Consider the following 26261-nt stretch of genomic DNA (forward strand, 5'->3'; position numbering starts at 1 on the left):
AAAATGCCGATTGTAATTAACCAAGTAATTAGAATGAAGCGAGAATATTAGATTAAAATTGTATCAGTATTTAAATTTGGGTAATAAATATCTCTAAATCAGAGGTGTATGTGATCCTCCATATTTCTGAGAAATTCTAATTTGCTAAATGTGTAATTAAAGTATTTATTTGCCTGATATTTCAGAAGCAGATAAACACTAGTGAAAAGTGAAACCACTATTGTGATCATATTTTTTTCCATCCTTCTTTACATTTGAGGTTAGCACTTTTGTTTTTTAGTGTTTTGTATCTACATCCCTTCTCCCAAGCTCTTAGGCATTGTTTATTCCAAATAGAACGTCTTATTACATCACTTTCCTTGTTTATAAAAGCAACAGGCATACTCACTGTGGAAAATTGCTAACTATTTTTAAAATATAAGAACATTAAAATCACCCATATTCCTGTAACCCAGAAATACTCACTATGGATGTTTTACCATACTTTCCATGGGTTTATTTCTGCATCTGTCTAGATTTATTTTGGAAATTTTAAAAATATAGAGGAAAATAACATGGCAAACACCCAAGTATCCATCACCCAGAATTAGCAAATGTTAGCATTTTGTCCTATTTGCTTCAGTGCATTTTTAATGATAGAAATAAATCATTTCAGTTAAAGTGAAAACCCCATTTCCCCAACTCCCTTGGAGACCACTTTTGTGAATTTTGTTTGTGTTATGTCCTTCCTACTCAATTTCATATAATTTTTTTTTTTTTTTTGAGACAGGGTCTCGCTCTTACACCCAGGCTGGAGTGCAGTGGTGCAATCATGGCTCACTGCAGCCTCGACCTCCTGGGCTCTTAAGCGATCCTTCCACCTCAACCTTCCAAGGAGCTGGGACTACAGGCATGTACCACTATACCTGGCTAATTTTTATATTTTTTATAGAGATGGGGTTTCACCATGTTGCCCAGGCTGGTCTTAAACTCCTGGGCTCAAGCGATCCACCTGCCTCAGCCTCCCAAAGTGCTGAGATTACAGGTGTGAGCCACCATACCCAGCCTCTCAGCTTCACATACTTATTTTGTATGTGTATTTTGTATGTATGGCATAAACATATGCATTTATATGCACAGACTGTATTTTAAATTTATAAGCTATTGTTAAATGTGCTTTTCAATAAATCAAATAGATGGTTTACTACCTGTGGGGTTTTAACTCTTTTTCTCTCTTAGAACCAGCAGATAGACACCCAAATCGTAAAGCAAGAGGACAGCTACGGACCAAAATAGAGTCTGGTGAGGGGACGATTCCAGTGCGCTCCAATGCGAGCATCCAAACGTGGGACGGGGTGCTGCAAGGGGAGCGGCTGCTCACCATGTCCTGCAGTGACAAGATTGCACGGTAAGGGGCGGGGGCTCCCTGTGGCCACCTCCCTGCACACAGGATTCATCCATACTGTTTGCCAACCTCCCTTTTCCACAACCATTTGAATTTTGGCCCCATTTCCCACTCAGGTGTTCCACAGTATTCTTTGAAGGACTGAGGTTCTAAACAGGTGGTGCTGGGACCCCCGTGAGGGGCAGCAGCAGGACCTAGACACAGGAGGCTCCACGCTTCTAACATTCCTATCCAAGCGTCTCAGAGTTTACACTTATTTTTAACGTGGGCTTCTGGGTTAAACTGATGTTTTTAATGGGCTACAGGCCATGACATCTTAAAACTACTGGCTTCTCCTCATTAGTAGTAGATGCAACTTCAGTGGTCACTTTCATCATTCAGTTAACATTTTAGGTAGTTGATATTTGCATTTTAAAAGTAATGCAAACCCTGTCACAAGCATTGTGTTCTAAGCACAGAGAGCATCCCCAGCCATTCTGTGCCTGGGTGTGGGTTAGGCTTAGAGGAGGGCCCTGCAAACACACTTCTGTAGTCAGCAGGCACCTGGGAGATATTCATCTTTCAGAAGCCTGTATCCAGAGCAGATCATAGAAAACCCATTTCTTCAGATGGTATCAGTTCCAGTAGTTCTTTGTTTTCATTTTTAAACTAATATTTATTTGGAAAAAAAAAAGTAACATAAGCAGATGGTAAAAAGCATACAATGATAAAGTTTAAAACCTCCCTCTTCAGAGCCCTACTGTGGCACCCATAGTGAGTGGGTTTTGACTGTCCATCCAGAAGCTGTCAAAATTGATGCATACGCATGTGCACATGCACATCTTTTCATTGTTTGCATGCCCTTTGTGTTGATTTCCTTCAGTGGGTCTTGTCAGGCAACCTCAAGTACAGGGAGCTGGATTAATCACACATTTTGGGCCATTGCCCACAGCCCAGGTGACCACTGTGATGTGTTTACTTATTATTTGTCCTTCCAGTCCACCTCCACACTTGCATATGTCAACTTTGTGTGTGTGTGTGATGTGGGGGAGGGGGGTGTACTCTTGAAAAATACACAGTAGAATTATTTGGAGTATTTGTTGCTAATTTACAGAAATGATACTATGCTATAAATCCTATCTGATTCTTACATTTTCATTCAACCTATATTTTTGGAGCTATTTCTGTTGCTCTAACCAACAGCCAGTTCACTACTGACTTTTGCAAATCTTCCTTCATAGTCATGGGCCATTTCCTTCATGATGGGACACCCAGATTTCTTCTAACTCCCTTATACATGTAGTCCTGTATATCCTTCAACTTATGCAAACTCCATCACGATATTATAGACTTTGCTAGAGTTTCTTGGGGCATATATTCAGGAGTTATGCACATATACAACTTCACAGAATAATATCAGATTGCATCCCAGGGCAGTCACACTAGTTGACACTTACACCAATAGTGCATTAAGTTAGCTTCTCCCACATTCTGTAAACTGATATCTTCATAGTTTAAATTTTTATTTCTCTTTATCACTAGGAATGTTGGGCATCTCTTCAATTACATATTAACTGTTCATCTTACACCTTCTTTGAGTTGTCTGTTAATATCATTTGTTCATTTGTCTTTTGAATCTCATGCCTTTTTCCTCTTGATTTTCAGAGTTCCTTTTATAGTTGATATTGTAATCCTTAGCCCTTTGAAAAGATGCAGTGTCTTCTGCAAGTCCTTTCCCCTTTGAGTAGTCTTGCACTCTGTTGAAGATGATTTGTACATATACACAAGGGTTTATTACTGTGCTGTCTGTTCTATTCCATATGTCTATTCTTTATGCCATTGTCATGCTGTTTTGATTACTGTAGCTTTGTAATATGTTTTGAAATGAGGAAGTTTGAATCCTCCACCTTTATTCTTCTTTTTTCAAAGTCGTTTTGGCTATCCAGGGTCTCCTGAGATTTCATAAAGATTTTTGGATGAAGTTTTTCAAAAAATGCCATCGTTATTTTGATAGGGATTATGTTGACTCTATAGATTGCTTTGGTTAATATGGACATCTTAACAATATTAAGTCTTCTAACTCATGAACATGCGATATATTTCCATTTATTTGTATCTTCATTTCTTTCAGCAGTGTTTTATAATTTTTATTGTACAAGCCATTCACCCCCTTGGTTAGGCTTATTACTAAGTAATTTATTCTTTTTTGTGCTATTGAAAATTGTTTTCTTAATTCCCTTTTCAGATCATTCATTGTTAGTGCATGGAAATGCAACTGATTTTTGTGTGTTGATTTTATATCCTATGATTTTGCTGAATGTGTTTATTATTTAAACAGTTTTGTGGAATCTTTAGGGTTTTCTACATATAAAATTATGTCATCTGCAAACAGATATAACTTTACTTCTTCCTTTCCATTTTGGATGCCCTTTATTTCTTTTTCATGCCTACTTACTGTGGCTAGAACTTCTAATACTGTGTTAAATAGAAGTGGCAAAAGTGGACATCCTTGCATTGTACCTGATCTTAGAAGAACAGTTTTCAGTCTTTCACCGTTGAGTACAGTATTAACTGTGGTCTTTTCGTAAATGTCCTTTATTACATTGAGTTAGTTTTTTTCTATTCCTAGTTTGTTGAATGTATTTATTATTATTAAGAAAGGGTGTTAAATCTTGTCAAATGCTTTTTCTGCATCAATTGAGATGATCATGTGGCTTTTGCCCTTCATTCTGTTAATGTAATGTATTAATTGATTTTCATATGTTGAACCATCCTTTCATTCCAGGAGTATCATAATGTATAATCCTTTTAATATGCTATTGAATTTGGTTTGTTGAGAATTTTTGCATCAGTAGTCATCAGAGATACTGGTTTGTAGCTTTTTTTACCCTTCTTCATGTCTTTGGCTTTGATATCAGGGTACTGCTGGCATCATAGAGTGAGCCTGGAAATGTTCTCTTCTCTTTAGTTTTTTTGGGAGAGTCTCAGGAGGATTGGTGGTAATTATTCTTAAATGTTTGGTAGAATTCTCTAGTGAAAACATTTGGTCCTGGGCTTTTTTTTTTGAGATGGAGTCTCGCTCTGTCACCGAGGTTAGAGTGCAGTGGCACAATCTTGGCTCACTGCAGCCTCTGCCTCCTGGATTCAAGTGATTCTCTTGCTTCAGCCTCCCGAGTAGCTGGGATTACAGGCGCCTACCACCATGCCCAGCTAATTTTTGTATTTTTAGTAGAGATAGAGTTTCACCATGTTGGTCAGGCTGATCTTGAATTCCTGACCTCAGGTGATTCACCTGCCTCGGCCTCCCAAAGTGCTGGGATTACAGGCATGAGCCACTGCCCCCAGCCATGGGCTTTTCTTAATTGGGAAATTTTTTATTACTGACCCAATATTCTTATCCATTAATAGTTTGAATGAATTCTTTTTCATATTCATTATTCCTGCTATCATTTGGTTACCATCTGCATGGAATATATTTTTCCATCCTTTCACTTTTGGCCTATGTATCCTTAGATCCAAAATTAGTCTATTATAGACAGTACATAGTTGAATTCTGTTTTTTTTTTAAATCCATTTACCCAATCTGTATCTTTTGACTGGGGAGTTTATTCATTGACTTAAAGTAATCACTGATAGGGAAGACTTACTGTTGCCATTTTGCTGTTTTCTGTATGCTTGTAGCTTTTTGCTTGTTTTTCCCTTATTCTCTTACTGCCTTCCTTTGTGTTTCTTTCATTATTTTTTCTAATGATAGGTGTATTAGTCCATTTCCATTTTCATTGCTGATAAAGACATACCTGAGACTGGGCAATTTACAAAAGAAAGAGGTTTAATGGACTCACAGTTCCACCTGGCTGGGGAGGCCTCACAATCATGGCAGAATGTGAAAGGCACAATTCACATGACAGCAGACAAAAGAGAGCTAGCTTGTGCAGGGAAACTCCCCTTTATAAAATCATCACATCTCATGATACTTATTCACTATCACAAGAATAGCATGGTAAAGACCTGCCCCTATGATTCGATTACCTCCCACTGGGTCCCTCCGACAATACGTGGGAATTGTGGGAGCTACAATTCAAGATGGGATTTTGGTGGGGACATAGCTAAACCATATCTATAGGATTCTCATTTCTTTTTTTTTTTTTTCCTTTTGTCTCCCTGGGGTACAGAATCTCATTTCTTTTTGTGTATATTCTACAGGTATTTTCTTTGTGGTTACCATTGCAATTACATAAGACGTCTTTAAATTATAGCATTCTATTTTAACTTAAACTTCAATTACGTAGTAAAACTTTACTTCTTTACTTCCACCCCTTCACACTTTGTTATTGAAGTCACAAATTACATCTTTATATACTGTATATCCATTAATATACATTGTAGTTGTAATGTTTTTGTCATTTAAATATTGTGCACCAAAATTACAATAGTATTGGTTACTGTATTTGTCCATGTGCCTCCCTTTACAGGAGAACCTTATTTTTCCATACAGCTTAATGTTGCTATTTACTGTCTTTTTATTTGAACTTGAAGGACTCACTTTAGCATTTCTTGTAAAGCAGGCTAGTGGTAATGTACTCCCTCTACTTTTGTTTATCTAGAAAAGTCTTAATTTCTTCTTCATTTTTGAAGGACAGTTTTGCCAGATCAAGTATTCTTGGTTGACAGGGTTGGTTTTTTTTTTTTCTTTCAGCACTTAAAATATATCATTCCACTCCTTTCTGGCTTGCAGGGTTTCTGCTGAGAAAGCCACAGGTCTTATGAATCCTCCCTTGTATATGACAAATGGCTTTTCACTTGATGCTTTTAAGATTCTCTGTCTTCACTTTAGACAGTTTGATTAAAATGTGTCTTAGTGTGGTTCTCCTTGGATTCATCTGTATTTCATTTCTTTGAGCTTGAATTTGTGTGGTCCCTTTTTTTCCACAGATTTGGGAAATTGTTAGCAATTATTTCTTCAAATAAGCTCTTAGCCCCTTTCTCTCCCTCTTCTCCTTCTGGTATTCCTAGAATACTTGTATCAGTCTGCTTGATAGTGTTCCATAAGTCCCTTAGTCTCGCTTCACTTTTCTTCATTCTTTTTTCTTTTTGCTCCTCTGACTCAGTGATTTCAAAAAAAAGACAGTGACCTGTCTTATTTTTTCTACCTCATCAAGTCTTCTGTTGCATGCCTTTAATGATATTTTCAGTTCAGTTATTGTATTTTTCAGCTCCAGAATGTTTGGCTCATTTTTATACTAATATCTCTTTGTTGATATGCTCATTTTGTTCTTGCTAAGTTGTTCTTATTTTGTTTAGTTGTCTTTGTTCTCTTCTAGCTCATAGGCATCTTTATGACAGATATTTTAAATTCTTTTTTAGACAGCTGATGTGCATTTCTTTAGGGTCAGTTTCTGGAAATTTACTTTTGGTCCTTTGGTTGGGCCATGTTTTCCTGTTTCTTGTATGCCTTGTTTATTTGTGTGCTTTGCTAATATTTGGGCATTTGAAAAAAGAACCACCTCTCCCAGTCTTTGTGTACTGGCTGTGTACAGAGAAAATTCTTCACTAACAAGCTGGCTAAAAAATCTAGGACCTCTTATGCTTTTTCTGATTTCCTGCTTCTCCTGGTGTCTTCCTGGAAAACTGTAGCTCTAATGTGCTGCTTGCCTCTGTTTTTAGTGGCTCCCAAACTCTGGCACCAGTCTCATCACTGAGTCTGATGAGACTCAGGCAAGACAGAAACCAGCCCTTTGGGCAGACTCCAGACAGCCAGAACATCAGACTAATAATCCACTCTTTTGTTTCCATCCCAAGAGAAGAGCCCCAGTATGGAGGCTTCCTCCCAGTTAGGGGGCACCTTGCTATTTAGGGAAAGGGGTGCAAACAGGCATGCCAAACATCGTGAAATTTCCTATCCCTTTCATTGGAATCTCTTCCTAGTTTTACAATGGCCTGGATACTCTAGCTTCTCAGTTGGTCTCCAGAGTTCTCACAGAGCCATTCTGGTCTGTATATTGTTGTTAACTCAGGGTCTCTATGGGGGAAAGAGGGCCTGTAGCTTCCTAGACTGCCATCTTGTTGAAGTCATAGTCCAAACACCATTGATTTTTTAATGTTAACCTTATGGCCAGCAACTTAACTCACTTCTTATTCTATTTATACTTTCCTGGTTGTTCTTGAATGTACCAAGTCACAGTCTGTAGATATTGACTGTTCTATATCTTCTTTTGTTATACCAGTGTTATTTTTCTTTATTCCTGCTGTCCAGGACCTTGGATGATATGTTACAGCACTGTCCTTGTTTTCTTCCTGAATCTCAGAGAGATTGTGAGTGAAGTTTCTCCATGATGTACAGTTTTTCCTACAGGGTTTTAGTAGGTAGCCTTCATCATGCTAGGAAAATTCTCTTCTATTCCTATTGTCTTAGAGCCTTTTTATTATCATATATTGGTATGTAACTTTATCAAATGTTTTATGTGTGTCTATTTTTAATAATGGTAAATAATTAATAGATTTCCTGATGTTGACCACCTTTTTGCATTTTTGACATAAACCTTACTTTATTGTAGTCACTCATTGTTTTAACATACTGTTTGATTTGGATGACTAATATTTTACTTAGGATTTTTGTTTATAAGTTAAATAGGCCTATACTTTTTCTAAACTTTTTAATTGTTCTTATCTGATTTTGGAATCCAGGTTATATAGCCTCATAAAGTGTGTTTGTCTTCTTGTTCTACTTTCTGAAGTCTCTTCTGTGAGACAGTAGTGTATAGAACCCAAGAGTGAAAACATCCAGTCCTCATATATATATATATATATATTTTTTTTTTTTTGTAGTTATCTTCATGGTCATCCTCATCATTTTGGCAGGAGACCAGTCTAGATATTGTAGTTGTAATTTCAGGTCCTTTTCTGGTTACTAGTTTCTTAAATTTTTGTTTCTTCTAGAACAAATTTTTAGCCTTCATATTATTCTAGAAATTTATCTAGAATTTGAACGTTTGAGGCTGCTTTGAAATAAGCCAGTCGATTGTGGCATTCAGGCAGAGAAGGTGGATCTATAATTAGAGAATAGAGTAGTGGTAGTAAGAGAATGAGAGCTAAAAAAGAGTCAGCTAATGCAGTCAGAAAGAAGAATGCTAGAATTTTACTATAGTAGAGCTACAATAATTTCTGTGGTTATGGTTTCAAAGAGAAGGTATGGGAAGGAGTAACCAAATAAGGTGGACATTTGAAAATTATGATGTATTGTATTTTACAAAGATAGCCCCACCCCAATGCCTCTCATCTAAAATCCTCTCCAACAATGTGACCTTGCCACTGTCCCATTAAGAGGTGATGTCTCTGTCCCATCCCCCTGAATCTGAGCCTGTCATGTGGCTGCTTTGAATAAGAGAATGTGGTGGAAGTAATGCAGTGCTAGTTCTGGCATAGCCTTAATTGGCCTGGCAACTTCCATTTCTTGCCTCTTGGTGGCAGCCACCATGTGAGAGTTGTGACTACCTTGAGACCACCAGGCTATAAGAAGCTGCCCCTCCGTGTAGAGAGGCCCTGGAAGATGAGATGCCACTTGAAGACAGAGAGAGGGCAAGAAACAGTGAAGCACCAAATGTGTAAGAAAAGAGTTCACCTGGAAAATGGAAGAGAGAAGACAAAATTACCAATATCAGAATGGGAGAGGTGAAATTACCACAGATGCTACAGATACTAAAAGGATTGTGAAGAGAAATTATAAACAAGGCTATGCCAATTGACAATTTAGATGAAATGGACATATTTCCTGAAAGACACATACTACCAAAGCTCACTTAAGAAGAAGTAGATAACTTGGGCTCTCTATATGTATTAGAGAAAATGAATTTGTAATTTAAAGCCTTTCCCACCAAAAATGACAACAAAAGAAAAACCCCAAGCTCAGGTGGCTTCACTATTGAATTCCAAACATTTAAGGAAGAAATACCCATTTTGCACAAAATGTTCCAAAATTGAAGTGAAAGAAATACTTCCCAACTCATTCTGTGAGGCCAGCATTTCCCTGGTTCCAAAACCAGATGAAGACACCACAAGAAAATAAAACTACATGTTAAAATGTGTCATGAACATAGATCCAAAAGTTCTAGCAAAACTTTAGCAAACCAAATACAGCATCATGACCAAGTAGGGGCTATCCCAGGAATTCCAAGATAAATGAAACATTTGAAAAATCAATATAATTCACCATATTAACAAACTAAAAAGACACAGAAAAGGCATTTTGCAAAATCCAACATGTGTTCCTCATAAAAACTCATAGCAAAATAGAAATAGAAGGAAACCTTCTCAACCTGATAAAGGAAATACATGAAAAATCTACAGGTAATGTCATTCTTAACAAGGAAGGACTGAATGTGTTTGCCTAAGATCAGGAACAAAACAAGATTGTCTGCTCTCCCCACTTCTGTTCAACATTGTATTGGAAGTTCTAGCCAGTGCTATAAGGTCCTAAGAAATCAGTGGTATCCATATTGAAAAGGAAAAAGTAAAACTGTCTTTATTTGCAGACATACTTGTCTATGTAGGAAATGAGATTGATATTATACAAAACTATGAGAATGAATGAATGATTTTAGCATTGTGGCAGAATATAAGATCCAAAATGCAAAATACAAAATCAGTTATATTTTTTACGCCTGCAACAAGCAGTTGAAATTGAAATGTGTAAAGCAATACACTGAAAGCTGTATATTGAAAACCGTAACACATTGCCTAGAGAAATTAAAGAACTAAATAAATGGAGAGATACATCATGGTCACTGGTTGGAAAACTCAGTATTGTCAAGATGCCAGTTTTCACCAGATTGATCTATAGACTCAATGCAATCCTAATCAAAATCTCAACAGGATTTTTTGGAGAAATTGACAAACTGATTCCAAAATCCATATGGAAATGCAAAGGACATAGAATAGCTTAAACAACTTTCAAAAGGAAGAACAAAGTAAAAGGCTAATACTACCTGATTTCAAGATAGTAATTAAGAAAGTATGATTTTGGCATAAAGATAAGTATACAAACAACTGATTCCTTATTATTTAGAGTGGTTTTAGGTTTATAGGAAAATTGAGTGGTAGATACAGAATTTCCCATATACCCAGTGCCCTCACGTATGCACAGCCTCCCCATCATCAGCATCTCCCACTCTAGTGCTATATTCGTTACAATTGAAGAAGCTACATGGACACATCATCATCACCCAAAGCCCACAGTTTACAATGGGGCTCACTGTTGATGTTGCACATTGTCTGGCTTTGGACAAATGTATAATGACCTGTATCCACCATCACAGTGTGAGACCAGAGTAGTTTCACTGCCCTAAAAATCCTCTGTATTCTGCCTGTTCACCCCTCTCACCTCCTAACCTCTGTACTCTGCCTGTTCACCCCTCTCACCTCTTAACCTCTGTACTCTGCCTGTTCACCCCTCTCACCTCCTAACCTCTGTACTCTGCCTGTTCACCCCTCTCACCTCTTAACCTCTGTACTCTGCCTGTTCACCCCTCTCACCTCCTAACCTCTGTACTCTGCCTGTTCACCCCTCTCACCTCCAAACCTCTGTACTCTGCCTGTTCACCCCTCTCACCTCCTAACCTCTGTACTCTGCCTGTTCACCCCTCTCACCTCCAAACCTCTGTACTCTGCCTGTTCACCCCTCTCACCTCCTAACCTCTGTACTCTGCCTGTTCACCCCTCTCACCTCCTAACCTCTGTACTCTGCCTGTTCACCCCTCTCACCTCCTAACCTCTGTACTCTGCCTATTCACCCCTCTCACCTCCTAACCTCTGTACTCTGCTTGTTCACCCCTCTCACCTCCTAACCTCTGGCAACAGCTAATCTTCTTAATGTCTTCGTAGTTTTGCCTTTTCCAGAATGTGATCTAGTTGGAGTCATACAGTATGTAGCCTTTTCAGATTGGCTTTTTACACATAGTAATTTACATTCAAGATTCTTTGATGCCTTTTCATGGCTTGATAGCTCATTTCTTTTTAGTGCTAAATAATAGTTTGGATGTACCACAGTTTATTCATTCACTTGCTGAAGGTTCATTGCTTCCAGGCTTTGGCAGTTACAAATAAAGCAGCTATAAATATCTGTGTGCAGGTTTTTTTGTGGACATGAGTTTTCAAGTCCTTTGGGTAAGTACCAAGGAGCACGAATGCTGGGTAGTATGGTGAGGGTGTGTTGAGTTTTGTCAGAAACTGCCAAACTGTCCTTCAAAGTGGCTGCACTGTTTTGCATTCCCACCAGCAATGAATGTTGTCCCACATTGTCACCAGTATTCAGTGTTGTCAGCAGTTCTGGTTTTGGGCCATTCTAATACACATGTGGTAGTATCTCATTTTAATTTGCAGATTCCTAATGACATATGATGTGGAGCATGTTTTCATGTGTTTATTTGCCATCTGTATATCTTCTTGAATGACGTGTCTGTTAAATTTTTTTGGCCATTTTTTAATCAGGTTGTTCATTTTCTTATTGTTGAGTTTAGAGAGTTTTTTGTATATTTGGAAGAGTTCTTCATAGATTTATCAGATATGTCTTTTGCAAATATTTTCTCCTAGTCTGTGGCTTGTCTTTTCACTCCCTTGTCTTTCACAGAATAGAACTTTTTAATTTTAATAAAGTACAGCAAATCAGTTATTTCTTTCATAGATTGTGCCTTTGATGTTATATCTGAAAAGTCATCACCAAACCCAAGATCATCTAGATTTTCTTCTGTGTTATCTTCTAGGAATTTTATAGTTTTGCATTTTACATTTAGGTTGTGACCTACTTTGAGTTAATTTTTGTGAAGGGTGTAAAACCTATGCCTAGATTCTTTTTTTTTTTTTTCTGCATGTTTATGTCCATTGGTTCTAGCACTGTTTGTAGAAAATACTACCTTTTGTCCATTTCATTGTCTTTGCTCTTTTGTCAAAGATCAGTTGACTGTATTTATGTAGGTCTATTTCTAGACTTTTTATTGTGTCCCATTGATCTATTTGTGTATTCTTTCACCAATACCATGCTGTCCTGATTACTCTAGTATAGTAAGTCTTTAAGTCAGGTAATGTTAGTATTACAGCTTCATTATATTCCTTCAATACTGTGTTTGCTCTTCTGGATTTCCCTTTTTATATCAGCCTTAGGAACAGTTCATCAATATCTACAAAATAACTTGTTGAAATATTGATTGGGATTGTGTTGAATCTCTATGTCAAGTTGGACAGAACCAATACTGAGTCTTCCTAGCCATAAATATGGAATATCCATTTATTTAGTTCTTTGATTTCTTTCTTTGGAATTTTATAGTTTTACTTATACAGATCTTGTACATACTTTGTCAAATTTATACCTAAATATTTCAGTTTTGGGGGTGTTAATGTAAATGATGTTGTGTTTTTAATTTCCAATTCTGCTGTTCATTGCTGGTCACAGTTAAATTTTGACCAAGGCACAAAGGCAATTCAGTGGAGAAAGAATAGTCTTTTCAACAGTGATGCTGAAATAAGTGGATATCCCTGCGCAGAAAAAAAAAAAGCAAAAAAAATCAAGCAACCAAACAAATGGACTTCACTTATATTTTGCACCATATACAAAATGAATTTGTAATGGGCCATAGACCTAAATGCATAAAAATTCTGGAAACAGGAGATAATGTTTGTGACATTGAGTTAGGCAAGTTTTTAGCTACACTAAAAAAGACTTTCCATAAAAGGAAAAAAACTGTCAAAGTTTAAAAATTACTTCTTTCAAAAGGCACTGTTTAAACAGTGAGAAATAAACTGACAAACAGGGAGAAAATGTTTGCAAATCATATATCTAATAAACGATTGGTATCCACAATCCACTGGTACTCTCAAAACGCAACAAGGGGAAAATAGTTTTTAAAATGGGCAAAATGTTTGAATGGACACTTCACCAAAAAAAGATACACAAATGTGAAATAAGCACATGAAAAGCTGGTCAACACCATTAGTCACTGATGAAATGCAAAGGAGATGCCACAACACATCTCTTGGAGTGGCTGAAATTAAAAAGACTGGCCAAACCAAATGTTGACAGTGATATGGAGGAACTGGTACTGTCATCCACTGTGGCTAGGTATGTAAATAGAACAATCACTTTTAAAGACAGTTTGACACAGCCAGGCACGGTGGCTCATGCTTTTAATTCCAGCACTTTGGGCCAAGGCAGATGGATCGCTTGAGGTCAGGAGTTCGAAACCAGCCTGGCCAACATGACGAAACCCCCATCTCTACTAAAAATACAAGTATTAGCCAGGCATGGAATCCCATCTACTCGGGAGGCTGAGGCAGAAGAATCACTCAAACCCAGGAGGCGGAGGTTGCAGTGAGCTGAGATTGCACCACTGCACTCCAGCTTGGGCATCAGAATAAGACTCAAAACAAAACAGAGAGTTTGACAGTTCCTTAAAAAGTTACAGATATGGCCAGGCGTGGTGGCTCACGCCTGTAATCCCAACTCTTTGGGAGGCTGAAGCGGGTGGATCACAAGGTCAGGAGTTCGAAACCAGCCTGGCCAGTATGGTGAAACCCTGTCTCTACTAAAAATACAAAAAGTAGCCGGGCATGGTGGCACACACCTGTAGTCCCAGCTACTCAGGAGGCTGAGGCAGGAGTATCGCTTAAACCTGGGAGGCAGAGGTTGCAGTGAGCTGAGATCACGCCACTGCGCTCCAGCCTGGGCAACAGAGCGAGACTCTGTCTCAAAAAAAAAAAAAAAGTTACAGATATGCCTGCCATGTAGCCTAGCCATTTCACTCCTAGTGGTTTACCAAAGAGAAATGAAAGCGTATGTCCACGCAGACTTGTAAATGAATGTTTGTAGGACTTTCTTTGTAATAGACAAAATAGTCAAAAACTGGAAGCAATCCACGCGGCCATCAACCGGTAAATAGATAGAACAGACGGTGGCATATCCATGCAGTGGAGTATTACTGGGTGAAAAAAAGAACAGTGATACACACTACAGCATAGAGAAATCTCAAAATAATTACGCAGAGTGAAAGAAGCCAGATGAAAAAGAGGAATTACCATACAGTCCCATTTGTATACATCTCGGGAGAATGCGGACTAAGCTGCAGTGGCAGAAAGCAGGTCAGTTATTGCCTAGTGGGGACAGAACGAGATGTAAGGAGACAGGAGGTTTGGGGAGTGAGGTCTCATGGGTACATACAAATGTCAAAACTTACCACAGTGTCCCTTTAAGTGTGTGCAGTTTATTGTATGTCAGTTGTACCGCAGTAACTCCAGGGGAAGAAATCACATGAGAAAATGCTTAGATAAGTAAATGACAGAAAGCACCGCAACTATATGAATTAGAAAAATTCAAATAAGTTAGAAGGACGCAAACAGTAAAGTTAAGAGCAGAAATTAGTTTTGTAAGCAACAAAGATGTAGCAGTGAGCAGTAACAAAGCCTCTAAGGTGTCAGTACTTAGAGGAGGCAGGTTGATTAAAGTCAACAGAACCGGTGAGGCTGATCAAGAAGACAGAAGGCACTTCCAAAACGTATCTGGAATGAAAACACGGATATCCTTCAGGGTCCAGCAGAGATTGCTACAGTGGAGAGTCATAGACACTTCAGCACTGATAGGTTTTAAAACTGAGACAAAATAGAACATTTTCTAGAAAAGTGTACATTGCTAAAAGTGACTTAAGCATATGCAGAAAATTGGAATAGAACTCTGCCTATTAAATCACACACACACACATACACACACACAGAGAAGAAATTAAGAAAATAGAAGGAAGGAGGGTCTGTGGAGAGAGGGGAAGTGGTTGGCCCAGACAACATTGAGTGAGTTCTAGACATCGTTTGTGGGATGATGATCCCCATTTTATGTAATATTTTCCAAGGATAGAAAAGTAGGGAAGAATTCTGCAGCTCATTGTGTGGCTCATAACTCAAAGGTTACTACAACCTTTATCTCCACACCAGACAAGGACAGTAAAGGAAAACAAAACGACAACATGTCATGGAAATACACATTTATACACTTACATTATCTTTAAAAATTTAGCAAGCCAAATTCTATTTTATGTTTTTTAAAGCTTCATTAATTCCTCTTAAATCTATCATTTCAATGTGATTTTAATAAAAATCTTATTTTTTCATAGTACTTAAAAGTTGCATCCCAACATGGAAATAGAAAAGTAACAATATAAAACCATAGTAATCAAAAGTGAGTGGTAATTTTCAGCAGAACAGTGGCACAACATACAATCTGAAAAGACCTGCAGACCCATGGGGCAGCACTGGTGATCAGGCCTGCCCGTGTTTAAAAGAAAATGTAAACTAGATGGAGGCTTGTCTCTCTCACAGAAAATTAAGTCCAAAAATAGGTGGCCCAGAGAAGCTCTGGTGGCTCCATGGTCTGGAGCCTGATCCCTCTTTGTCCCGCACCATCTAAGAGGTCTCTTCTGAGTTCAGGGTCTTCGTAATCCCTAGAGCTGACGAAATCCCTGAGCACCCAGTCTGAATTCCAGGCACAGGGACACTTCAGCCAGCTCAGCTCATCGTCCAGAGCTCAGGCACAGGGCTCCACTCGCTATGGGGCAGCTGGGGTGGCGGGGCTTACACACTCAGCCACCTGGAAGAGGACTGGGGCTCTGTCATGCAGGAGGAAGGGAAGAAAGGCAGGGCTGCAGCCAGCAGTCTGTGCTAGACGTGCTGCTCGCAGAAGACATGGACAAAGTAGCCAACGACCAGTCCTGGAGAAACAGGCTGGCAGCCCGCCATACACTATCCAAAGCTGTCTGTGCAGAGAAGCAGCCCGCCATACACTATCCAAAGCACATGCCAGGACAGTTAAGGACCTGAGTATGCAGAGCAGTGCCTGGCAGTTGCAGGGTTCTTCAATAAGGCACAGAAAACCCAAATTATAAAGAAAAGTGAATAAATTTGACTAAATTAAAATGTCAGGAATTATTTACTATAACCCACATATTTGAAAAAGAAAAGCCACATATTGGGAAGAGATTTCTGATGTCTCATGTGACCAACAAAGGATTCGACTTGGTTACAGGCTGACTCCTGCACCTGCATAGCACAAAGCCATCCATTTGGAGGATCCTTGCTGGGGCGTGGGGATGTCACACACATAAATGCAGGAGTCGGGGCTCATGGACCTGAACCCTTCAGATCCAAGCCTTTTATTACATAGTAATTAGACTTTACCTCAAGGAAGAAACAAACACAAGCTGATAGAACCTAGCATGCGTGGGCCAAGAAATAGCAAATGGCCAGAAAAGTTGCCCAGAAAGAGCCCTGGTGGCCAAAATGATGCCAGTTGGCTGCAGCTGTGTCCCTGCTCTGGGAGAGTGGAGAGTGGGGAGCAGCCACCTTGGAGGGCCAGGTGGATGGGGCTGGGTGAGGCTGAACTGTTCCCCTTACACAGGGCACAGTGGCAGGCAGAGGGCCCAGGGCCATGGTAGGTTGGGGGTGGGGTGGGAGCCACAGCACTGCCATTGGAGGTCACCAGGGTGTCCATCCCACTGGCAGGCAGTTTGGCGGTGAATGCAGCCCCAGAGAGTTGTCCACAAGACCATGGGGTGAGAGGCTCCCATGGGGTTGGCCACCCCACGGTGATTATGTTGGCGCGGGAGCCGTGGGAAGGAACGAGAGTCTTGGTTCAGATGACCTCGGCCTGTGTCCTCAGCTGCACAGAGCTGTGGGAACAAACAAGACCATCCAGAGGAGGACCAGCAGCCTGTCTATTCAGAGTCGGCTATGGCAAGGGAGCCAGACCACTGTGTTGGGCAGACTCAAAGGCAGGCACAGGAAGGGGGATGGCTTTATTGTAGGGAAAGGGGGAGGCTTTGGGTATGTTCTGATGGAGGTAGGGGAAGCCAAGATGAGCTCTGCAGAAGGTGGCCTCCCGTGCAGCTGCTTGAAGAACCCAGGGGCATCTCTGGCTGGTCCTGGGTTGAAAGCAGGAAGGAATGGGCGTGGGGCAACCACTAGGAAGCTGTAGTCCTTCCTGAAAGCCTGGCTGACTGGGCCGAGTGCTGTGGAGGCTGTGGTTTGGGTCAGAGTAGTTCTCCTGCCCTGTGTGGTCTGGCCGACGTCTGTCTGCAGCTCAGTCTCTCAGGCCGGGCCCTTTACCGAATCGGGACAGATCAGATGATAGCAGTCTGGACTCTGTTCCTAAAGAAATGGCACAAGGAAAATGAAAGACGAAGAAGGCCAGGCACAGATGCCTAGACCCGGGTGCACTGAGCCGAGGCCATGCTGCGAGAGTGGGGACACCTGTAGGTTCCTTGGGTGTCAGCCAAACACACTTCATGGCACGCTGTGAGTGGGCACCTCCCATGGGGTCCGCAGGACAGGTGGCTGTGGACATGTGGTGGGTATCTCTAGGAGATGTCCTGCCTGCAGTCTTGGCAGAGCTTTACTTGTTTTATTTGCATGGACGCTGACTGTGTCTGACACCCTCTCACTGGCGCTAGGCGATTTCATCCTGATGAAGTTTGTCCCAGCTGTCCTTTGTGAGGTGCATTGGTGGAAGCTGGTGCCACACCATTTCCCACCCAGGGCCTCTGCAGAGCTGTAGACACTCTTGGAATTATCTTACAAAGCATACGTTCAGAATTAATGGCTCCTAACAAATGAAGGTTTCTGCAGGATCACTGCTTTAAAGTTTGCCCAGAAGACCTAATTCAGCTTAAAGATGCTGAGTCCATAGAGGCTTCTAATCTGTAGAAAAAAGGGGCCTGTGTTTCTTAGAGGTATTGAATCATTTCATGCTTTTTCTGTAAGTTAGGGAAACCTTCATTTTCATTTCCATTTTGGAAGGTGGAGGGAATGTGTCATAGGAATTGGAGGATTTGTCCATTCGACACATATTTATTGATCTTCTGTATGTGCCAGGTACATATTGTAAGTGCTGGGATAGGTCAGTAAAGAAAGCAGACAGAAACCTCTTCCTGCACTGGGGTAGGATGGGAGCAGAGAGTCCAACATGGATCTGTAAATTATGTGGAAGTCAGAATGGGGTTGGAGGGCTTGGGCGGCAGGGAAGGGAGACCTCAGGCAGCAGGTAAGCAAAAGGCTTGAGTGGCTGGGAAGGGAGGCCTCCCTCAGAACGGCTTTTGTACAGGGACCTAAAGTGGGGGCAGCAGTGGCTGCCTCTGGGATTGGTGTTCCAGCTGGTGGACCTGTGGACAGAAGCTTTGGGCAAGCAGCAAGGAGGTCCCTGAGGGTGGCCAGAAGCTTGGGGACAGGTGCAGGGTGAGAGGTGACAGGGCTGGGGGATCTGGCCGGAGGACTGCTGGCATTTTCTTGGGAGCCACTGGACTGTTTTGTGCCAGGGAATGGCCTGTGCTGGCCCACGTGTTCACAGGGGTCAAGAGGAGAGGGCTTGGGGCAGGCACCGGGTTCCCCTTAGGAGAGGGCGTCATGACACAGGCAGGGGGGCATGACTTGACCCATGGCGTAGCAGTGGCAGTGGCCAGAAGTCAGGTCCTATATCTCTTCCAAAACTGGATCCCAGGTGATCTGCTGATGACTGCTGTGACAGGGATGAGCAGGGTGAGGGTGACCCCAGAGTGGGGACTGAGCAGCTGGAGGTCAGTGCTGGAGCATATCCAGAATGAGGCGTAAACAGGTGAGGTTGGCGGCTGTTTGTCATGTGCTGCCTACCCCACTTGCCGGCTCTGCCCTGCTAGGCTCTTGAGGGGGCATGGAGTGGCCCTGAGACTTCAGGCCTCCAAATACAACTGTGGGCATTGTCAGGCAGAGGCTGTGCCATGGAGTGAGTGACGGAGGGGGGATATATGGAGGCTGGTTCCAGTCTGGGCGTCAGCCTCCTCCAGTCTCAAGTCCTGCCACATTCGCAGATCTAAGCCCGAATGTTTCTCATCTGCCCTGGCCTCCCTGTCCCCACACTGCTCAGTCGACCCTCATTTCTGACCTGTACTGCTGAGCGTCTTCCCCTGCAGCGCGTGCCACACTGTGCTGAGCGTCTAACCCTGCAGCGCGTGCCACACTGTGCTGAGCGTCTTCCCCTGCAGCCTGTGCCACACTGTGCTGAGCGTCTAACCCTGCAGCGCGTGCCACACTGTGCTGAGCGTCTTCCCCTGCAGCGCGTGCCACACTGTGCTGAGCGTCTAACCCTGCAGCGCGTGCCACACTGTGCTGAGCGTCTAACCCTGCAGCGCGTGCCACACTGTGCTGAGCGTCTTCCCCTGCAACGCGTGCCACACTGTGCTGAGCGTCTAACCCTGCAGCGCGTGCCACACTGTGCTGAGCGTCTTCCCCTGCAGCGGGTGCCACACTGTGCTGAGCGTCTTCCCCTGCAGCGTGTGCTGAGCGTCTTCCCCTGCAGCCTGTGCCACACTGTGCTGAGCGTCTTCCCCTGCAGCCTGTGCCACACTGTGCTGAGCGTCTTCCCCTGCAGCCTGTGCCACACTGTGCTGAGCGTCTTCCCCTGCAGCCTGTGCCACACTGTGCTGAGCGTCTTCCCCTGCAGCCTGTGCCACACTGTGCTGAGCGTCTTCCCCTGCAGCCTGTGCCACACTGTGCTGAGCGTCTTCCCCTGCAGCCTGTGCCACACTGTGCTGAGCGTCTTCCCCTGCAGCCTGTGCCACACTGTGCTGAGCGTCTTCCCCTGCAGCCTGTGCCACACTGTGCTGAGCGTCTTCCCCTGCAGCCTGTGCCACACTGTGCTGAGCGTCTTCCCCTGCAGCCTGTGCCACACTGTGCTGAGCGTCTAACCCTGCAGCATGTGCTGAGCGTCTAACCCTGCAGCGCGTGCCACACTGTGCTGAGCGTCTTCCCCTGCAGCCTGTGCCACACTGTGCTGAGCGTCTAACCCTGCAGCATGTGCTGAGCGTCTTCCCCTGCAGCGCGTGCCACACTGTGCTGAGCGTCTTCCCCTGCAGCACGTGCCACACTGCTGACGCCACTTCGTAAAATGCGCATGCGCCAGCCCCTCCCCTGAGACACTCCATGAAATTAGATTGGGCCACTCCAGAGGCCTCTCTCTGCCCTCTGAATACCGCCCCCTCCCTCATCAAGCTCCTGGCTGCTTAGGGGCCCCTGCCCTGCCCCTCTGCCCTGCCCCTCTGCCTGGCTGCCCTTGCTGCTGTCCTGTGTCCCCTGCCCCCCAGGCTGGGACATGCGTTCCTCCCTCAGCCTCACAGCCCCCTCCTTTGGGGCTAAGCTTCAGGGTCACCCCAGGAGCATTCCTTCAAGTACATACACCCCTTTTTCTTTTTCACAGAACCCCGCCCTTTCTCCCAAATTGATTTTACCTCAATTTATGGTTCTTCATTTGTCTTTTTATTGCATTATTGTTTAGCTCCTGGGATGTATCTCCCCCCAGTACCTCACACCCTGTGTATGTAGCGCCCAGCAAAGGGTGCTCCAGACACAGCAACTCCAAGGCTGAGCAGAGCATCTCTGCTCTTTGTGGGGCTCAGAAAGAGAGAACAGGCATATTGTGAAGGCATGTGTGTGTTGGAGCTGATAATGAATACCTAAGTTGCCATTGGCATGCATCATTGGTGTCATGCATGTCAGCTGCACACGTGCAGTCGCTGTAAATACCCACACCCTACCTGCCTGTGCATTCAGTGCCATTGTCACTTGCAGAGAACAGGAAATAAGCAGTTTAATGTTTTGAAGGACCTCTTGAAGAGCTGTCCTTTTTTAAGAAGTATAGTGGTCCCCGCTTCTCCGTAGATGTGTCTCAAGACCCCCAGTAGACTCCTGAAACTGTAGATAGTACTGAACCCTGTATGTGCTGGTATTTTTCCTGTAAGTACCTTCCCATGTAAAGTTTAATTTATGATTAGACACAGTAAGAAATTAACAGTCACTAATAATAAAATAAGAGTGACTTGAACACAAGCACGGTGATGCTGTGGCCATCAATCTTATCACCAAGGCGACTGCTAATGGGCCAGCGGCATCTGCAACGTGGATGGTTCACATCCTGGGCTGGACAGCACAAGATCGCACCACACTCCTCAGAACGGCATACAGTTGAAAGTCTGGAAGTGTTTATTTCTGGAATTTTTCATTTAATATCTTCAGATCACGGTTGACAGTGAGTAACTGAAACCTCTGAAAGTGAAACCTCAGATAAGGGGACCTGCTATAATTAAATATGTAATTTCCTTTCTGATATTTCCCACAGATTTCTCACAAGAAACATATGTGGCTCATTGATTGTGGGAAAACGTAATGGTAAAAACAAACACAGTGTAAAATAACTTTTAAGTAGATTTTTGTCTTTGTGATCGTAAGCCGCTAAATCAGTCTGTTACTTTTTGTTGCACTCCTTCGTCAGTTGGTTGGGATCCTGCGGAATTGCCAGTGCATCCCTGTAACCACGCAGGCTTGGGCTGGGCCGCGTCGGCACTGAGTCCGAGCTCCCTGAAGACTGTGCTTTCTTCTCCCTCCAGCTGGAACGTGGTGGGCATCCAGGGATCCCTGCTCAGCATTTTCGTGGAGCCCATTTACTTCTCGAGCATCATCCTGGGCAGCCTTTACCACGGGGACCACCTTTCCAGGGCCATGTACCAGCGGATCTCCAACATAGAGGACCTGCCACCTCTCTACACCCTCAACAAGCCTTTGCTCAGTGGCAAGTATCTCTAGAGTGTGCTGATTTAATCTCTGTCTTGATTTTGCAATGTTTTCATCCTCATGAATGAAAAAACACCACCTGAGCTGCTCTGTGGCTATCAAAAGAACATCAGAGTCCTTCTAAAGGGACCCAAGGTGATGTTTCTGAGGCTCTCCGGGCCTTGTCTCTAGGGCCTTTTAAGTGAGTCTCTCTGTAAGATTAATCTCCTTTACCAATCACAAACCTAGCCATTCATAGAAGAATTGATGGGTTCACACCTGTCATCCCAACACTTTGGGAGGCCAAGGCTAGTGGATTGCTTGAGCCCAGAAGTTCAAGACCAGCCTGAGAAAAATGGCAAAACCCCATCTCTACAAAAAATACAAAAAAATCAGCCAGATGAGATGGGGCACGCCTGTGGTCACAGCTACTTGGGAGGCTGAGGTGGGAGGATCACCTGAGCCCAGGAGGTCAAGGTTGCAGTGAGCCAAGATTGTACCACTGCACTCCAGCCTGGACAACAGAGTGAGACCCTGTCTTTAAAAAAAAGAAAGAAAGAAAGAAATGAAAAATGAAAAGAATGAAATTATGACTGGGCTGGGCACCTGTCTGTTTTCCTCTCACTCAGGCACTGTATTCATTCCTGTCTCAGCAGCAGAGACTCAACAGACACTGAAAATTATGTCAGCATTGGCTTTCCCAGACTAACCCTGAGCCAGGTCTCCAGGACGTTTACGCTGTCTTAGAGCCACCAGGGTGTCCACAGTGGTGAGCTGCCTAGAGCCTGCCCTGGGCTCCCTGGAGAGGCCCTGTTGGCTCCGAGAGATGGTGACAGGTGGAACCAGGGGTGCCAATGGCAGGCAGAGGCTGTCTCCCTGGTGTCTGCACCTACCCTCGATTCCCTTCATTGCTGGTTTTCTTTTTTCTTTTTTTAGAATTTCAGTGGCTAACAGTAAAGTGAACAGGAGCTTTTGAATTCAAAGGTCCTAACTTCTAAGCTCACCTTTATTTAAAAGGACACAGTTAAGGTATTTTTATCTTTTTAAACATATAATTTTACTACTTTTTTAAAAGCTCAAAACTAAAACCATAATCCTAACCTGAAACACGTTTATTTTGGGGTGTGTGTGTGCTTGTGTTTGTGCTGCCTTGTTTTCTAGTGCCTGGCAACTAGCACGCCTTTAATTTGAGGAAAAGCAGTGTGGAATTTTATTTGAAAGCATGCCTATCAGAGCACATGAAGGAGGCAGGGATGGGGAAAAACAGTTGTCTTTAATTAAATTTTACAGCTCCGTAACTTAACCATTGTGTTTTAAGAGAAACAAAATAGACAGATAAAACTTGATGGTAGGTAGGTTGAAATTGTAGCATCAATGTCTTTTGAAGTATTTTGTTGTGTATTGGTGTGTGAATTTCTCATGATTCAGAAAATTTCACTCTTTGCTCTCTATTTTCTGTACTTGAGCAAAGAGTGCTTTAATTTTAGCTGTCACTCATCTTTTAAATGCATAGATACTTAAAACATTGCGTGTGGAATATGGGACACATAGGTGATACTCAAAAATAGTTGTTAATTAGGGCCTTGTTGAATAGTGCTGTCTAAGCAATATCTCATCCGTAACTAAAATCTGCAAAGACAGAATCATTTTGCTAAAGAAATTTTCTAAGATATTGAAAGTAGAGCTCATTTATAAAAGTCAGTGTATTTTTATCATATTTCACTTATGTGAAAAGCATCTATATCTGTTAAAAGACCTTGAAAGATAGTGTCTGCAAGATAGAGACTTCAAAGTTACTGATGCTGCTGTTTATCCTTTCCTCCTCAATATCTTCTCTGGTCTTTTTTTTTTTTTTTTTGAGACAGAGTCTTGCTCTATTGCCCAGGCTGGAGTGCAGTGGCGTGATCTTGGCTCACTGCAGCCTCCACTTCCCAGGTTCAAGCAATTGTCCTGCCTCAGCCTCCCAAGTAGCTGGGATTACAGGCATGTGCCACCACACCCAGCTAATTTTTGTATTTTTAGTAGAGACGGGGTTTCACCATATTGACCAGGCTGCTCTTGAATTCCTGACCTCAGGTGATCTGTCCACCTCGGCCTCTCAAAGTGCTAGGATTACAGGCATGAGCCAACGTGCCTGGCCTCCGTTATCTCTAATCTTGATAGCCTAAAGCACATTACCAAACCCCTCCCCTGGTCCCCGCTGCAGGGGGCTGTGCCGAGCTGATTCAGCAGCAGCAGAGAGAGCCTGGGTTGGAGCCATGAGGCTGCCCCTGCGTCAGCTGTGCCTCCTTGGAAGCTTCTGTGTCTCGGGTTCTTCATACGCCCAGTGGCAGGGATGGACCAGGCACCCCTTGCAATCCTTCTGGACAAATGTGCCACTGTCCTATGAAAATAAAAGGACACCACTCAAGCTCCAGGAGGCAGAACCTTAACTCAAATCTGAGCCAATAAACAATGTCACTCTAGCACCAAAGTCTATTTCAAAATGCAAACTATTTGAAATATCTTATTTTTGGTAAATGCTTTATTTTGGAAATGGGTTTTTGTTGTTGTTTCCCTGAAGAGAGTTCAGATCAGCAAAGCAAGTAGCTTTGGAGAAGACACCTTTAGACGAGAGCTCCTGTGAATCAGCAGGCCAGCGTAGCAGGACATTAGGTGAGCCACAGGGTGGAGCAGGACGGGAGGGCAGAGGCTTCTGCTTCAGAATTGAAGTCGAAGGCAAGTAATGCTGTGGCTGTTACTGGAGACAAAAGGAACCAAATAAGAAAAATCTGGAGAGGCAAATGTTGATGTCTTAATAGATTTGGGAGGTCACACTCTTTAAAAATGGGTCCCAAAGCAAAGCTCTCAAAACTTCATTAAAAGAAAAGTCTTACATTTGACAAGTGACCTGGACAGAGGAGCTACCAGGACATTGGCCCCCTTGCTGTGCATCTGCACTGTGCCTCACAGCTCACGTCGTGTTTGTTACACTTTGTCACCTCACATTTTATTATAAAGGTCATTCCCGTGTTAAAAAGAGAGCGAGGTATGACGGCGCCTAGTGAATTGTAGTGTCTTTAGGGAGGAACAAAAATGGACATAAATGAATACAAAGAAAAGATTACCTGAAACTGGGAGCAAATCAAAGTAAAAATGTAGGGATAGGGTGTTGCTTTCTTTTAAAAAGATAATGCTGTCAGGATTAAAGTGAGAAGAATTTAATTTTCATTTCAGCCTGAACACTAGTTTTACTTTCAGAAAGGTTCTTGGTGCCAAGCTGTGACACTTTTGCCTTTGTGGGTATACACACTTGGTACCCTTGCTTAGCACTGTGGAAGCGGAAGTCTCTCGAGCTTTCTCAGACTTTCTCTCAAATGAGTTTCACATCCAGCACTTGCAAGTTTCAGGACATTTCCAGCTTCTTATTTACGTCCATTGATCTCCTGAGTGTGAGCTCCTCAACTGGCCCAGTTTGTTGTCCAAGGCTCACTAAGATAAACCAAGAAGAAGGAGCAGGGTGCCCAAATGCCCCATGCAATGGCTCTGGGGACCTTGTTGACAGACAGCCTGCTCCGGGGTTGGCGGACAAGGCTTCCTATCCTGCTGGTTTTCATGTTGAATGTTGGCACGAAACGTTAACAAACAAGGCTACATGATGGGGTAGGGTCCTCGTGAAGAGCTTGCATTTAGGTGTCTCTGGGAGGACAGCACAGGGACCCAAGGGGGCTGGCAGCAGGCCCAGGTGTGTGGCAGGAAGAAGGCAGGTGCCTGCCGAGCTGCTGTCCACCCGAGACCATTTGACATTATGGGCAGGAAGAGCAAGGGAAGCTGGTTTAATGAGGCCCTGGCTGGAGTGAGAGAGAAGGAACATCACTGTGAGAGTGTGGAAAGTGTGTGTGTGTATGTGTGCGTGTGAGTGTGTGAGTGCGTGTGTGTGTGAGTGCATGTGAGAGTGTGTGCGTGTGAGTGCGTGTGTGCGCGTATGAGTATGTGTGCATGTGTGTGCGTGCACGTGAGTGTATGAGAGTGTGCCTGTGTGTGTGTGTGTGTGTGTATGCGTATTCTCCAGGTAAGAGCAGGCACCGGGGTTGTGGGAAAGAGATGTCAGTAATGTGAGTTTCCTCCTTGCCCTGGTTTCTAGGAGGAGTGAACGTGCCATGAGTCATTGTAGAAGAGAACGACCACCAAGCTTGGCTCCAAGTACAGAATCATTCTTTTCATCTGACAATTTTTCTTTCCATTTTACTTTCTGTTTTCCTCCCCTTTGCTTTTGCTGGACCGATTAAATTGTCTTTCCCCTTTCTTCCGACTGGTGGGA

General features: G+C 42.9%; 1 protein-coding gene across 23 annotated transcripts in view; it reads left to right on the plus strand.

Moving 5' to 3' along the window:
• Nucleotides 1-26261, plus strand: part of ADARB1 (adenosine deaminase RNA specific B1) — a 156952-nt gene that overhangs the window by 109260 nt on the left and 21431 nt on the right. For 18 of the 23 annotated variants that reach the window (XM_063803354.1, XM_063803356.1, XM_024352330.3 and 15 more), the window contains 3 exon segments: nucleotides 770-889; nucleotides 1219-1387; nucleotides 21799-21980. In XM_063803354.1, the coding sequence (XP_063659424.1) occupies nucleotides 770-889; nucleotides 1219-1387; nucleotides 21799-21980 (471 nt within the window). 23 annotated transcript variants of the gene reach the window in all.

Source organism: Pan troglodytes, chromosome 22, assembly GCF_028858775.2.
Source record: "Pan troglodytes isolate AG18354 chromosome 22, NHGRI_mPanTro3-v2.0_pri, whole genome shotgun sequence".
NCBI classification, from domain to species: Eukaryota; Metazoa; Chordata; class Mammalia; order Primates; family Hominidae; genus Pan; species Pan troglodytes.